The 13,149-nt window shown below is 47.4% G+C and overlaps 1 protein-coding gene across 5 annotated transcripts in view; it reads left to right on the top strand.

The window, feature by feature from the left end:
• Positions 1–262: 262 nt before the first annotated feature.
• Positions 263–13,149, top strand: part of TAF8 (TATA-box binding protein associated factor 8) — a 40,198-nt gene continuing 27,311 nt past the window's right edge. For 3 of the 5 annotated variants that reach the window (XR_005021888.1, XM_036869362.1, XM_036869361.1), the window contains exons 1-7: positions 269–319; positions 1,088–1,244; positions 3,292–3,390; positions 3,741–3,803; positions 5,181–5,305; positions 7,569–7,716; positions 9,161–9,303. Coding sequence is in view for 4 of the 5 variants with exons in the window: in XM_036869362.1 (XP_036725257.1) it covers positions 275–319; positions 1,088–1,244; positions 3,292–3,390; positions 3,741–3,803; positions 5,181–5,305; positions 7,569–7,716; positions 9,161–9,303 (780 nt within the window). In the remaining variant the exon portion in view is untranslated. Of the gene's footprint in view, positions 320–1,087; positions 1,245–3,291; positions 3,391–3,740; positions 3,804–5,180; positions 5,306–7,568; positions 7,717–9,160; positions 9,304–13,149 lie in introns of all 5 variants that reach the window. The other 2 variants (XM_036869359.1, XM_036869360.1) reach the window with 1 other exon arrangement.

The following is a 13,149-nucleotide window of genomic DNA, read 5'->3' as shown; positions in this document are numbered from 1 at the left end:
AGTGTTCCAGGGATGTGCTTTTTACGAAAAGCGATTTCATTTCAAAATAGGTGTAAAACCGAGAGCTCATTTTCCTGGCCACTTCCGGGGCTTACTGAACGCACCGCTCACATAAGGCCAAGTGAGCGGGGTCACCCAACACACCCTCCCGACCCCGCTGGGCCTAGGAAAGCCCAGAGGGGCGCGTGTCGCCCCGCCCCCTCGCCGCTCCTCCCCGCCCCGTGACTACAAGCCCCATCCTGCCCTGCGCTCAGGCACATTACGCCAGAGCAAGATGGCCGACGCGGCGGCCACTGCCGGGGCTGGCAGCTCCGGAACGGTAAGGGCGGGAGGCGCGGGGCCGAAGCCGAGAGAGTCGGGGCATTCTGTAACTTTCCCCTAGCCTGGGCTACAATCTTATACCCAGAAATCCAGCCCCACCATGAGCTCTGAGTGGAGGAGGGTCTTCCAGGTCGTACGTGACCCCCTTCTCGAGACTCGGCGGTTACCTCCTGAGTTGGTGGACCTGTATACTGATTGGCCCGTTCTCTGTTGGGGGTTGGGAGCCCGGAACACCTCCTGATTGGGGCAACGAGGCCGCGTTCGCCTTCTTATTGGCTCGCCAAAGTTGGGAGGGATTCCCGTTTCAAAATACTTCCTACTTGTAGGTCCTCTACTTAGCCTCATGTGTTTGTTGTTTTAATTTTCCTCGTTAGCAAAGTGGTGTGGAGATGGGAGGAACAAGAGAGAGGTCACTTTTTTCTGGGAGATGGATATGAGTTCAATCCCATCGTGTGTGTTTCTTCAGCTATATATTCTGATAATCTGCTAAAATAGAAAGTAGAAAACAGCCGTTTTGTTATTGGAATTGTAAGTATTAGGTAGGCAGAAAGACTGTCTCCGAATTTAGAGCCCCTGGGGTGCTCAGTTATTATTCATTTGGCCAAGAGCTGTAAGTCTAAACATCAGGGACTACCACATCTTATTAAGCACTAATAAGTATTTAGCAGAAGAACCTTTGCTTGCCATTGGCAGTATGTGAACTCTGTGATTGCATCCTTGTCCTCTGGATGAAAATGTTTTCTCTTTCTGGGCTGCTGATTCACAGAGATCAGGAAGTAAACAGTCCACTAACCCTGCTGATAACTACCATCTGGCCCGAAGGCGAACCCTGCAAGTGGTTGTGAGCTCCCTGCTGACAGAGGCAGGGTTTGAGAGCGCTGAGAAAGCATCTGTGGAAACATTGACAGAGATGCTGCAGAGCTGTAAGTACCAGGAAACAATAGGCCTTTTTCGCGTCAACCAAACATCTGTTCTGTGTCCTGCATTGTGATAGTGTTAGAGAGGATTTAAGAAAAAGAAGAACACTGTTAAGTGACTTACAGGCTTTAGAATCAGATAGACCTGGGTGTAGGTCATCACTCTGCCACCTAATAGCTTGGGTAAACCACTAAACCTCCTGAACCTCAATTGCCTCCTTTGTGAAAAGGGATAATAATTTGTACCTCCTGGAGTTTTGAGTATAAGTGAGATGTATATGTAAAACAGTCAAAGCTGGGAACGTTGTAAGCTCTCGATGACTTGTAGGTGCTGTTATTATTGCTGTTTGTTCTCTATGCTCGAAGAACTTACAGTTTCATTGGAGAGTCAGGATTAATTCCTGTGAAATAGATGCCACACATTATATAATCAAGTGCTATATTATGTGATACAAAGAGTGAGAGTGAATAAGTTTTAGAAAATGGAAAAAAGAAAAAAACCCACTTTTAAAAGGAAGTATCTTGAGGTTTAGGAGCCTGGAACGGTCTCACATAGGCTTGTGCATGTACACTGTATTTCCCTCTTTGGGCCCTTGGAGGGGAGGGGAGGGGAGGATGGAATGAGGGTTGTGGGTATTTAAGGTGTTTGAGGGCGGAATCAACCCTATGAATGGAAGTTAGAGAAAGGTTTAGGCAGAGAGAGAAGTTGAACTGCAGTACAGGTCAAACAAAGAATTGGCCAACTCAGTGGGGCGCTCTGGAGCAATTATTGCCCATCAGAGTATCTGACATCAGTCCCCCAAAGCCCTGCCTTTGTAGTCTGGTCTTGATCAGTCACGAGATGTGGGCTGCCCCAGGAAGGGCGTGATCTGGGTTGACGTGACTCTCTGCAGCTGATGTTTGGAACTTCAAAATACCAAATATTTTCCTAAAGCAGCCATCTCCAACCCCATTAGACTCTTAAATTGAGGACCCCAAGGAATTTTGTATACATGGGCTTTATATATAGAGATTTTTGTCACATTAGGAAATAAAACTGAGAACATTTTAAAACATAAGAATGCACAAGCACACATTCCATTGTCCAGCAGAGCCATGATGTCATCACAGGTGACATAGCCTCTGGAAAACTGCATGAGAGAATGAGACTAAAAAAATCAAAGAATGTCTCGTTTTATTATGAAAATGGTTTTGACCTGTGGACCCGTCCCAGAAAAAGGCTTTTTTGTATGTAAAATTCAGCACAATTTCAGAATTTTCATGGAGCTGCCCATCCACCTCTGAAACCCACTCATGGAGCCCAGCTTCATGCTTCCCCTTTCCCCTGAAGGAGTTTAGCATGACTGAAAAGAGGTTCAGCTTCAGGTAGAAGAAACAAAAACTTGACAACCAGATAATAAGACTTTTTTTTTTTTTTTTTTTGGTGGCACAATGTACATATCATAAAATTACCATTTTAATTATTTTTCGGTGTACAATTCAGTAGTGTTAAATATACTCACAATGTTGTACAACCATCAACACTATCCATTTCCAGAACTTTTCATCATTCTAAACAGAAACTCTGTATCCATAAACAGTAACTCCTCATTCCTCGTTCCTCCCAGCTCCTGGTAACCCCTAATCAATTTTTTTGTCTCTATGAATTTTTTTTTCTAGATACCTCATATAAGTGGAATCTTAAAATATTTGACTGTCTGGCTTATTTCATTAGCATGATGTTTTCAACGTTTATTCATGTTGTAGCTTGTATCAGAGTGTCATTCCTTTTGAAGGCTGAATAATATTCCATTATATGGATAGACCACATTTTATGTATCCATTCATCTGTGGATGGACACTGGGTTGTTTCTACCTTTTGTCTACTGTGAATAGTGCTGCTGTGAACATGGATGCACAAGTAGTGCTGCTATGAACATCATGCACTCTGAGTCCCTGTTTTCCCTTCACTTGGGTGGATACCTAGGAGTGGAATTGCTGGCTCATATGGCAATTCTATGTTTAACTGTTTGGGAACTGAGAGTAAGACTTTCTGCCTTTGATCCTTTCCTAGACATTTCAGAAATTGGGAGGAGTGCCAAGTCTTACTGTGAGCACACAGCCAGGACGCAGCCCACACTGTCAGATATTGTGGTCACCCTTGTCGAGATGGGTGAGTACACCTCCAGTTTCCGTTTCTTCAGTGCAGCTGAGTTGGAGGCATGAGAGAGAGAGAGAGAGAGAGGAGTCCCCAGGAGGCAGCCCCCTCTGCTGAGCGTTCTTAAATCCCCTCGTGAGTCTCCTGGTTTGCTTTTAGCTTGAGAGAGTTATCAAAAGAGGGTTCCTCTGAACCCCTTTAAGAGGCCTCCTAACTCCCTCTTCAGGGATTCTGCTGGAGCTTCTTTTGAGTGGCAGCAAAGCTCTTGAGTTGGGAGTTTAAACTATTTCACCACAGTATTACTTCCCCTTCCACGTTCAGTATCCAGTGGTCTGGGCGGTGATTTCTGTTCTCCTGTTTCTTAGGTTTCAATGTGGACACTCTCCCTGCTTATGCAAAGCGGTCTCAGAGGATGGTCATCACTGCCCGTAAGTGAGTCTGAACTGAGGTACTCAGGAGTGCTCAACTAATGCTGGTGGAATGAATTGATTGAGTAGGGCAGGGACTGGTGTGTAGCTACTGCCTCGTTGCAGGCTCCCTTCCATTATTTGGGGCTACCTACCATGTAATCGTTATTTGGGCTAGTCGGATTAGGATGTGAAATTCAGTCACCAGAAAGGTAAACCATCTCGATGCTACTTGAAAAATGTGAGAGTGCTTGTTCTTCCTTAGGTCAAGGGTCAGTAAACTATGGCCTATAGGCCTAACGTGGTCCACCTCCTGTTTTTGTAAATAAACTTTTATTGGTACACAGCCATGTTTACTTATTATCTATGGTTGTTTTCATGCAATAATGGCAGAGTTAAGTAGTTGTGACAGGCTGCACAGCTTGCAAAACCTAAAATATTTACTTCCTGTCCCTTTATACAAAAAGTCTGATGATCTCTGCCTTAGATACACTGAGTGCCATAAACTGAGCTGATTGGAGTAACTAGTTTGGGTTTGCAGGACCTGGGGAGAATTCACTAGATTTTTTTTTCATCACTCTTTTCAGGCTAGCATCTTTTTTTTTTTTTGGCTGCGTTGGGTCTTCGTTACTGTGCACGGGCTTTCTCTAGTTGCGGCGAGCGGGGGCTACTCTTCGTTGTGGTGCACGGGCTTCTCATTGCGGTGGCTTCTCTTGCTGCGGAGCACGGGCTGTACGTGTGCGCGGGCTTCAATAGTTGCAGCACGACACGGGCTCAGTCGTTGTGGCTCGCGGGCTCTAGAGCGCAGCCTCAGTAGTTGTGGTGCCCGGGCTTAGTTGCTCCGCGGCATGTGGGATCTTCCCAGACCAGGGATAGAACCTGCGTCCCCTGCATTGGCAGGTGGATTCTTAACCACTGCACCACCAGGGGAGTCCGGCTGACATCGTTTTAAGATGCTCCTCTCAAAGTGGCAGTGAAAGGTGCCATTTTCAACCCCTCTTGCTTTCAGTGGCCCTCACTTAACTTACCCTGGCTCAGTGTCTGTCTTTGTTACCTGGGTTCTTGAAAGGAGTTAGCAGCCCACCTAACTTCCTTAGGTCCTCAGCCTGCTCTTTATGTAGTTAGCTTGTCTCAGCCCCCCACTCACCGACCTAAGAGGCGTGCAGGCAAGATTGTTGTAGATGGGAATGTCACCCCAGCTCATGCCGCGCCGGGCGTTGTTGGGGGGCGGAGGTACCTTTTCGGGTCCTCAAGCCATTAAACGCCTTTTATTGGTAGAAGTACAAAGTGCCTGTTGCATAGAACATTGGGGTCCACCATTTACTTTGAGAAAAGGAGGGTGTGGGTAGAGGCGCAAGGCCTTGGGTGGAAGAGTAACAGCCGGTGACTCTGTTGCAGCTCCAGTGACCAATCAGCCGGTGACCCCCAAGGCCCTCACTGCAGGACAGAACCGACCCCACCCGCCACACATCCCCAGCCATTTTCCCGAGTTCCCCGACCCCCACACCTACATCAAAACTCCGGTGAGTGACAAGGCCACCCTGGGGGCTGTGACTGATGCAAAAGCAGACTCCATTCTACTGGCTGTCAGACTGGAGTCCAGAAGTTTGTTGGTCACAGGGTAGTTCAGAACTCAGAATGTCTTTCCTCACTGGAAAACAATTTGGCAAAGGAGAATTATCTTCTCCAGTTTGCTGGCAAAAATATAGTTAATAAAGAAACTGAAGCTGGCACAGTTTTGCTTGTCCCACCCAAACACAGAAGTACCTAGCCACGTAGAGAAAAGACACATTCCACAAAATGCTGGTAGTAATTCTTGGTGGGATTATAGGTAACTGTTGTTTTGTGTGTGCTTTTCTGGGTTTTCCAAATTTTCCGTAATAGGTGAGAGTTATTTTTGAAATCAGGGAAAGAGTTACTTAAAACATACTTGGGGGAATTCCCTGGCATTCCAGTGGTTAGGACTCCATGCTTTCACTGCTGAGGGCCTGGGTTCAATCCCTGGTCTGGGAACTAAGATCCCACAAGCTGCATGGTGTGGCCCCCCAAAAAAAACCCAAAAAATAAAACTCGGTAATGTGAAATGGAACTTATCATAACTGTGAGCTCTGAGTCTGTATGGGGCAAGTCTAGTTGTCCTCCTTAGTTCAGATGTCCTCCGAACATGTCCTCCGTGTTCCAATTTGCCTTCTAGCAATTTCACCTTCCGTCGGGAAGGTACAGTGTGCATAGGAGTCCCCAGAGGCTCTTCTACTCGCTTCCTGTGTCCCCGCCTCCACACTGCATCCTGGTGCAAATATGGCCACGATGCAGGGTTGGGGCAAGTCCTCCAGGAGATTTTTGCACACCTCAGGATACGGGGGGAAAGGAGCAGGTGGTCATCCACCATTGCAACGCAGCCATTGCTCTTGACCAGGATTTTCTGTATTAGTGTCCTAGGGCTGCTGTAACAAAGTGCCACAAACTCGGTGCCTTAGAACAACAGAAATGTATTGTCTTGTAGTTCCAGAGGCTAGAAGTCCAAAATCAAGGTGTCGGCAGGCTCCCTGTGAAACCTTTGCCCAGCCTCAGGTGGTTTCTAGGCAGTTCGTGGCGCCCCTTGGCTTGTAGATGCGTCACTCCAGTCTTCCTCTTCACACGGCCCTCTCTCTGTATCTCCGTCTTCACGTGGCCATTTCTTATAAGGACACCAGTCATGTCGGATTCTTACCACCCTACTCATATGACCTCATGTTAACTGATTACATCTTGCAATGACCCTATTTCCAAATGAGATCATATTCTGGGGTCCTGGGGGTTAGGCCTTCACACGTCTTTTTTTTAGGGGGCTATAATTCAACCCACAGCAGTCTCTAACTCTTTTGTAGCATATCTCTGTCAGTACAGTATTAAGCACTTGCTTCAGTATTTGTTTGCTCATTTACGTGAATATTGTAATGTAACACAGTACTAAAACAATGCACATTGAAAGATCATCTGACCCTTATTAAAGGTTCAGGAAACTGGTGCTCCTTTTTAGTGGCAGCCACGTTATAGCCTCAGCTTTTGTATTTTTTGAAATCTTGGTTTAATACTTGGTGGAATACGAAGTAGGAGGTCTGGTTCTAAGTTCAGTTTATTTTGATACTTTAACAGCTCTCATAGTTGAAAAAGGTACAGTACAAAGATAGGTGGGATCTTAGGCTGCCCTTAATAAATCATAAAACTAATTTGTTTCATTCTCATCTACCAATTATTTGAAGACTTATGTTAAAATTTTCCTATTAAATTTCCAACTTTTTAAATGTCAAGCAGTTGTCTTAAAAATAATTGTAAGATCTTGCATTTTCATGTTTTGAACCAGTGTATTCAGAATCCTGTTAAATTCTTCATCTTGGGAAGATTTTAAACATGTCAGAAAATTCTGTTGTCATGTTACACTGAGGGCCCCTGGGTGGTCTCCGGCAGGGCTTCCCCGGCAGGTGTGTGAGGGTGGAATTCCCACTCTCCCTTCAGGATGCGTCTCTTATGCCTGAGTCCAGCTGTCGCTGGAGCTAAATGAAGGCCCGGGATCAATCACGTAAATGTAAATGTCTGTATGTTTCTTAACTTTTAAGATTCAAAGTAAATGTTAATCATAGTTATATTGTTTCTTTCTGCCCTTCCACCGCCCTTGGGGATCTCTGCTCTCAGTGACGGTAGGGGTCATTTAAAGGATGGGAGGACAGAGCAACAGCAAGGCAGGAACCCGAGGAGAGCAGTGTAGTCATTGGTATTTCTCTAGTGTCTTTGCTGTTCTCCCTTTAGACGTACCGTGAGCCCGTGTCAGACTATCAGGTCCTGCGGGAGAAGGCCGCATCCCAGAGACGAGACGTGGAGCGGGCACTCACCCGTTTTATGGCCAAGACCGGCGAGACCCAGAGTCTTTTCAAAGATGACGTCAGCACGTTTCCCTGTGAGTGTCTCCCCTCTGTGGACCCTGGCTTGTCCTCTGAGATCATCGCCCCATCTTCCCTCTTCTCTCAGTGTCGTTGGAAGAAACGAATAAGCTTTGTCCTTGTCTTGGGTGGAACTTGTTCTTCATTTCTGGCTCCTTTTTCTAGGTCTTAAGGGCCTGTCCCTAACTGATGACTCCAAAACAGTAATGGCCTCTGTTGGGATTGGGCACTTGAAGTGCATTGAGTTGAGGTTACCTCGAGGGTGACTGAGCCCCAGGCATCAGAGAGGCTCATTTAGCAGAAGGGGCAGCCCTGGTGGTAGAAGGACCCTGGTGTCAGGGGGCAGGGCAGTTAAAGAACCTGTGCCAGGCTTTGCCTTCACGACGTCCTCTCACAGGGCTACCATATAATTCCTCATCTCAGCACTATCATTTCATCATGTGACCAAGTTCCTTCCTCTCCACAGGCCTCAGTGTTTCCAAAGGGGAGTGAGGGAGATTGGTTTAGATGATTCGTTCAGTCAGCAAGCTCCTGTTGGATTCTCGCTGTGTGCCTCGCCCCGGAACCACAGCAGCTAAGTTATTAAGTCCAGACACTGTGCTACTCACTTTCCCTACATTATCTCATGAACTCCTCGAGTGAGCCTCTGAGTTAGGAACTGTTACTTCCACCATTCCAGGAGCCAAGGCTTATAGAGAAGAGAAATGAAATAATTTGCCCAAGGTCACACGGAGAGTAGATAGCATTCAAACCCAGCTCTTTCTGTTTGCAGGACCCCACATCTGAGCCACGTTAAAAATAATCTTCGAGTGTCTCCTGATAATGACATTCTACCATAGAAGTACGCACAGAGACTTTCTTTTTATTTATTTATTTATTTATTTATTTATTTATTTATTTATTTAACCAGTGATTTCTCCTACTCAGCCTCAGTGCTTTTTGGAGGAATTGGGTCACTCATTTACCTGAAGTGCCCTCTAGCTCAGTGGATATACTTCCATGCAGAGAGTTCTCAAGTCCGCCATCGGGACTTGAGTCCTTCAGGTAAAGGGATCCATATCCCTGCTCTAGTAATGAGGCTGGGGGGTTAACTGACCTTGGGTATAAGATCACTAAGCTGATGCTTTGCTAGGATTCAGCCCCAGTTCTCTCTGATTTTAGTGGTACTTGGTAAAAGTAGGCTGTGAAGTCACATTGCCTGAGTTCAAATCCCACTCCACCACTTCCGGTGTGCTTGAGGAGGTCACGTAACCTCTCCGGGCCTCAGGTTCCCCATCTGTAAAATGGGGTTGATAGTTGTACTTACTTAATAGGGTGGAGGCGAGAATTAAAGATAACATGTAACGCCTGTAGGACACTGCCTGGCCTGTGGTAAGTGCTCGCGCGTGTTAGCCATCACTGTCATTCGGTGCTGCTCGCTGATCTGTCATAAGGCTCTCGGCCTCTCTTCCAATCCCCCAGTGATTGCTGCCAGGCCTTTCACCATCCCCTACCTGACCGCTCTTCTTCCGTCTGAGCTGGAGATGCAACAAATGGAGGAGACGGATTCCTCGGAGCAGGATGAGCAGACAGACACAGAGAACCTCCCTCTTCACATCAACACGGTGGGTCCTGCCTTCTGCCCGCTTCAGCATGCCCCCCGCAGTAGCCCGTGCTGCTCTCTGCCTATCACCCTGGGGATTGGACAGGACCTACCTCAGGTCTCTGGCCCCATGTTAGGGACTTGCATGATGGGCCCGCGGTGATCCAGTTGCGACACGATCTCTAGCTCGAGGGATAAGTCTGTGTCCCAGGGATCCATTCATTCATTCAACAAATATTGAATGAGCACCTGCCAGAGTCAGGCAGGTACCAGGTGCTAGGGAATTAGCAGGAGGCAAAATAGACAAAATGTCCTGCCCTCATGGAGCTAAGGAAAAGTGAGAAATTAGGAGATGGGAGTAGGTATGGGCCTGGGGGATGTGGTATTAGATTGGGTGACTGAGAAGGTGACAGGTGAGTAGAGACCTGAGGGGAACAAGGCTCGCATGTATCTGGGAGTAGAGCATTCCCCACAGAGGGAACAGCAGATGCGAAGGCCCTGAGGTGGGCGCTGTAGTGCTGAGGAACGGCGAGGCCATCAGGGTGGCCAGGGTGGCATGAGCAAAAGTGGGGAGGACAGCAGGGGACGAGGTCAGAGAGCTCCTGGGAAAGTCAGGTCTTAACGGTACCTAAGCACTTGGGCTTTTTGTCAGTACGATGGGAGACCCTGGACGTGCTGAGCAGAGGAGGGTCTCAGGATCGGAGAGGTTGCTGGGTTGAGGGTGGACTACAGAGGGTGAGGGCAGAAGCAGACCGGTCGGGAGGCTGGTGCAAGAAGCTGAGAGATGGTGGTAGAGGTGAAGACACAGGTAGATTATTTGGTCAGATTCTAGATTATTTTCGGAGCAGAAGTGACTGATGGAGTGGATGTGAGAGAAAGAGAGTCAAAGATAAATGCAAGGGTTTTTTCCTGAACAGCAGGCAAGATGGAAGTGCCCTCAGCCAAGACAGGTGAGACAGTTGGGTGGAACAGGTGTAGGGGGGAAGCCAGGAGTAGAGGTTTACACGAGGTAAGTTTGAGATGCTTATTAGACATACGGGTGGTGGGGTCAGGTAGGAAGGTGCATAGGCGTATTGGAGTTCAAGGAGCTCTTGGGCTCAGGAGATGCAAACCTGGGAGTCCTCGGCGTGTAGATAGTGTTTAAACCACAGACCAGGTGAGTGCCTAGTGGGTGAGTGAGGATAAAATAGAGAAGAGGTGCCAGGACTGAGCCCTGGGGCTCTGCGCTGTTCAGAGGGTGAGGATATGAGGAACCGGCCAAGGAGATGGAGAAGGCACAGCGGGAAAGGTGGCATAACCGGGGTGGGGGGTGCGGGGGCAGGGGGCTGCGGCGTCCCGGAGGCCAAGGGAAGAAGGTGTTTCAGGGAGAAGAGAGTGATCAGCTGTGTCTGAAGCTGCAGTTAGTTCCAGTCATGTGAGGACTGAGATGTTGCCCGTTAGATTTGGCAACGGGAATGTAGTTTGTGACCTTGACAATGGCAATTTCAAGAAGAATGAGAGCAAGTGAATTCAAAGAGAAAGAGAAGAGAGGAACTGGAGTCGGTGAGTGTGGATTTGTGTTGTCCGTTACAGTGGCCAGTAGCCACATGTGGCTATTTAAGTCTAAATTGATGTAAATTAAATAAAACAAAAAAATTCAGTTTCTTGGTCACACCAGCCACATTTCAGTGGCCACCTGTGGCTCGTGGCTACCCTACTGGGCAGCGCAGATATGAACAGTTAAATCATCACAGAAAGTTCCATTAATGTAGACCATGGTTTCAAGGAATTCTGCTGTGAAGGGAAGGAGAGAAAATGGAGCAGTAACTAAAGGGGAAGAATTAAGGAGGTCAGAGAGGTGTTTTGTTTTTTATTTTTTATTTTTATTTTTTTTTAATTTTTTTATAGCTACTTTATTTATTTATTTATTTATTTTTGGCTGTGTTGGGTCTTCGGTTCGTGCGAGGGCTTTCTCTAGTTGCGGCAAGTGGGGGCCACTCTTCATCGCGGTGCGGGGACCGCTCTTCATCGCGGTGCGCGGGCCTTTCACTATCGCGGCCCCTCCCGTTGCGGGACACAGGCTCCAGACGCGCAGGCTCAGTAGCTGTGGCTCACGGGCCCAGCTGCTCCGTGGCATGTGGGATCTTCCCAGACCAGGGCTCGAACCCGTGTCCCCTGCATTAGCAGGCAGATTCTCAACCACTGCGCCACCAGGGAAGCCCTTGTTTTTTATTTTTATTTTTAAATTTTATATATTGATTTTTTTAGCCGCACCTTGCAGCTTGCGGGATCTTAGTTCCCCAACCAGGGATGGAACGTGGACCCCCCACGGTGGAAACGTGGAGTCCTAACCACCGGACCACCAGGGATGTCCCTCATTTGTTTTTTAAGATAAAAGAAATAACAGGATGTTTGTATGCTGATGAAAATGATCTGGTAAAGTTGATGCAGGAGAGAAAGAAACATTTTGGAATGATGATCTTTGGTAAGGGAGAGGGCATGGGATCTAGTGCCCAAAAGGAGGGGTTAGCCTTATTGTGGACATTTCAGAGCCAGGATAGGAGATAAAATGTGTGGGCACAGAGACAAAGGTCGGCGGGGGGAGGTGTGCTCGTTGAAACTTGTGGGTGTTCTTTTCTGGTTACGACGTATTGTACTCGGCAAGTAAGAGGATAAGACCCACTCTTGTTCATGCATCAGGGGAGAAAGTGCCAAGTAGAGTCACAGACCTGCTGAAGCTCTAATGCCTTTAAAGCTTACAGGACCCTAAGAGTCAGGTTACCACATTCATCCATCTTTTAAGGTTGGCCCTGGCTTTTAAGCAAGGGATGGCCCAGTGGTTGTAGCTGGACTGAGGGGTCCTCATGTTCTCTGAGGTGTGAGGCCCCAGGATGCAGGTGGAGAGTGCCAGTGCTGACTCGAGTATTTGCTGAAGGTCTCCCTTGCCTGAACACACATTTCTTTAATGTTGAATTATTCCTTTCAGAATTAGGGCTGGGAGCCCATGGCTCTACATAGAGCAGAGGAGCTTTGTTATTCTACACTTCTGTTTTGGACTCAGTTAATTTGGTCTGAGATATGGTGATTGGGTCACGGACTAAGATGAGGTTCACCTTGTGAGAAGGCAGAGTCTTCTAAACAAACATCACCGTCCCTTTATAAGTACAAAGCAGCTAAAGGGCTTGCAGATGTGTTATCTAAAACTCCGGGTAATGTAATGACATAGGTGAGGTCATGGCGGTGAGTGAACCGAGGCCGAAAGGATGCCAGGAACTGCCTGAGGACTCCTGGATACCCAGAGGCTAAGCCAGACAGCAAAGAGTAGAAAGACCTGAGCCTTGGAGTCAGACTGACCTGGCCTCAGATCCAGACCAGGGTACTTTCCAGCTAAGTGACTTTGGCTGCATGACCTAGCATCTGAGTCTGTTTCCTCACAAATACAAATAGGAGTAGGAACACCTACCTCAAGGGGAAGTGAGGAGCCTGAGATAAAATGAGCTCATCCATATCAGGTGCCTGGCACATGGCAGCTCATGGCACCCACTGCCCCCCTGCCCCTGCTGTATGACCATATGCTCTTCTGTACAAAATAAGTAAATAAAAAGACTTCAAGAAAAGGATTCCAGTAACAATTTATGACAGTCAGTTGGGCTTGTTATTTCGTTGGACTGGCAAATACAATCATATGTTTAAGAATCAGAATGTACGGAAAGATGTATCATGACAGTCTTTCACCTGTCCTTGTTCCCTGTCGTCCATTTTCCCTCCTCCAAAGCAACCAGTGTCACCAGTCTCTTGTGAATCCTTCTAGAGATGTTTTTTCGTTGTTATTTTAAGCACCAACAGTCCTTTCCCCTCGCTTGCTTTCTTTGTGGCGCTCTCGGTGGTC

This window comes from Balaenoptera musculus, chromosome 11, assembly GCF_009873245.2.
Source record: "Balaenoptera musculus isolate JJ_BM4_2016_0621 chromosome 11, mBalMus1.pri.v3, whole genome shotgun sequence".
NCBI classification, from domain to species: domain Eukaryota; kingdom Metazoa; phylum Chordata; class Mammalia; order Artiodactyla; family Balaenopteridae; genus Balaenoptera; species Balaenoptera musculus.
The sequence above is the reverse complement of the archived record's forward strand: the minus strand, read 5'-3'. Positions and strand labels throughout refer to the sequence as shown.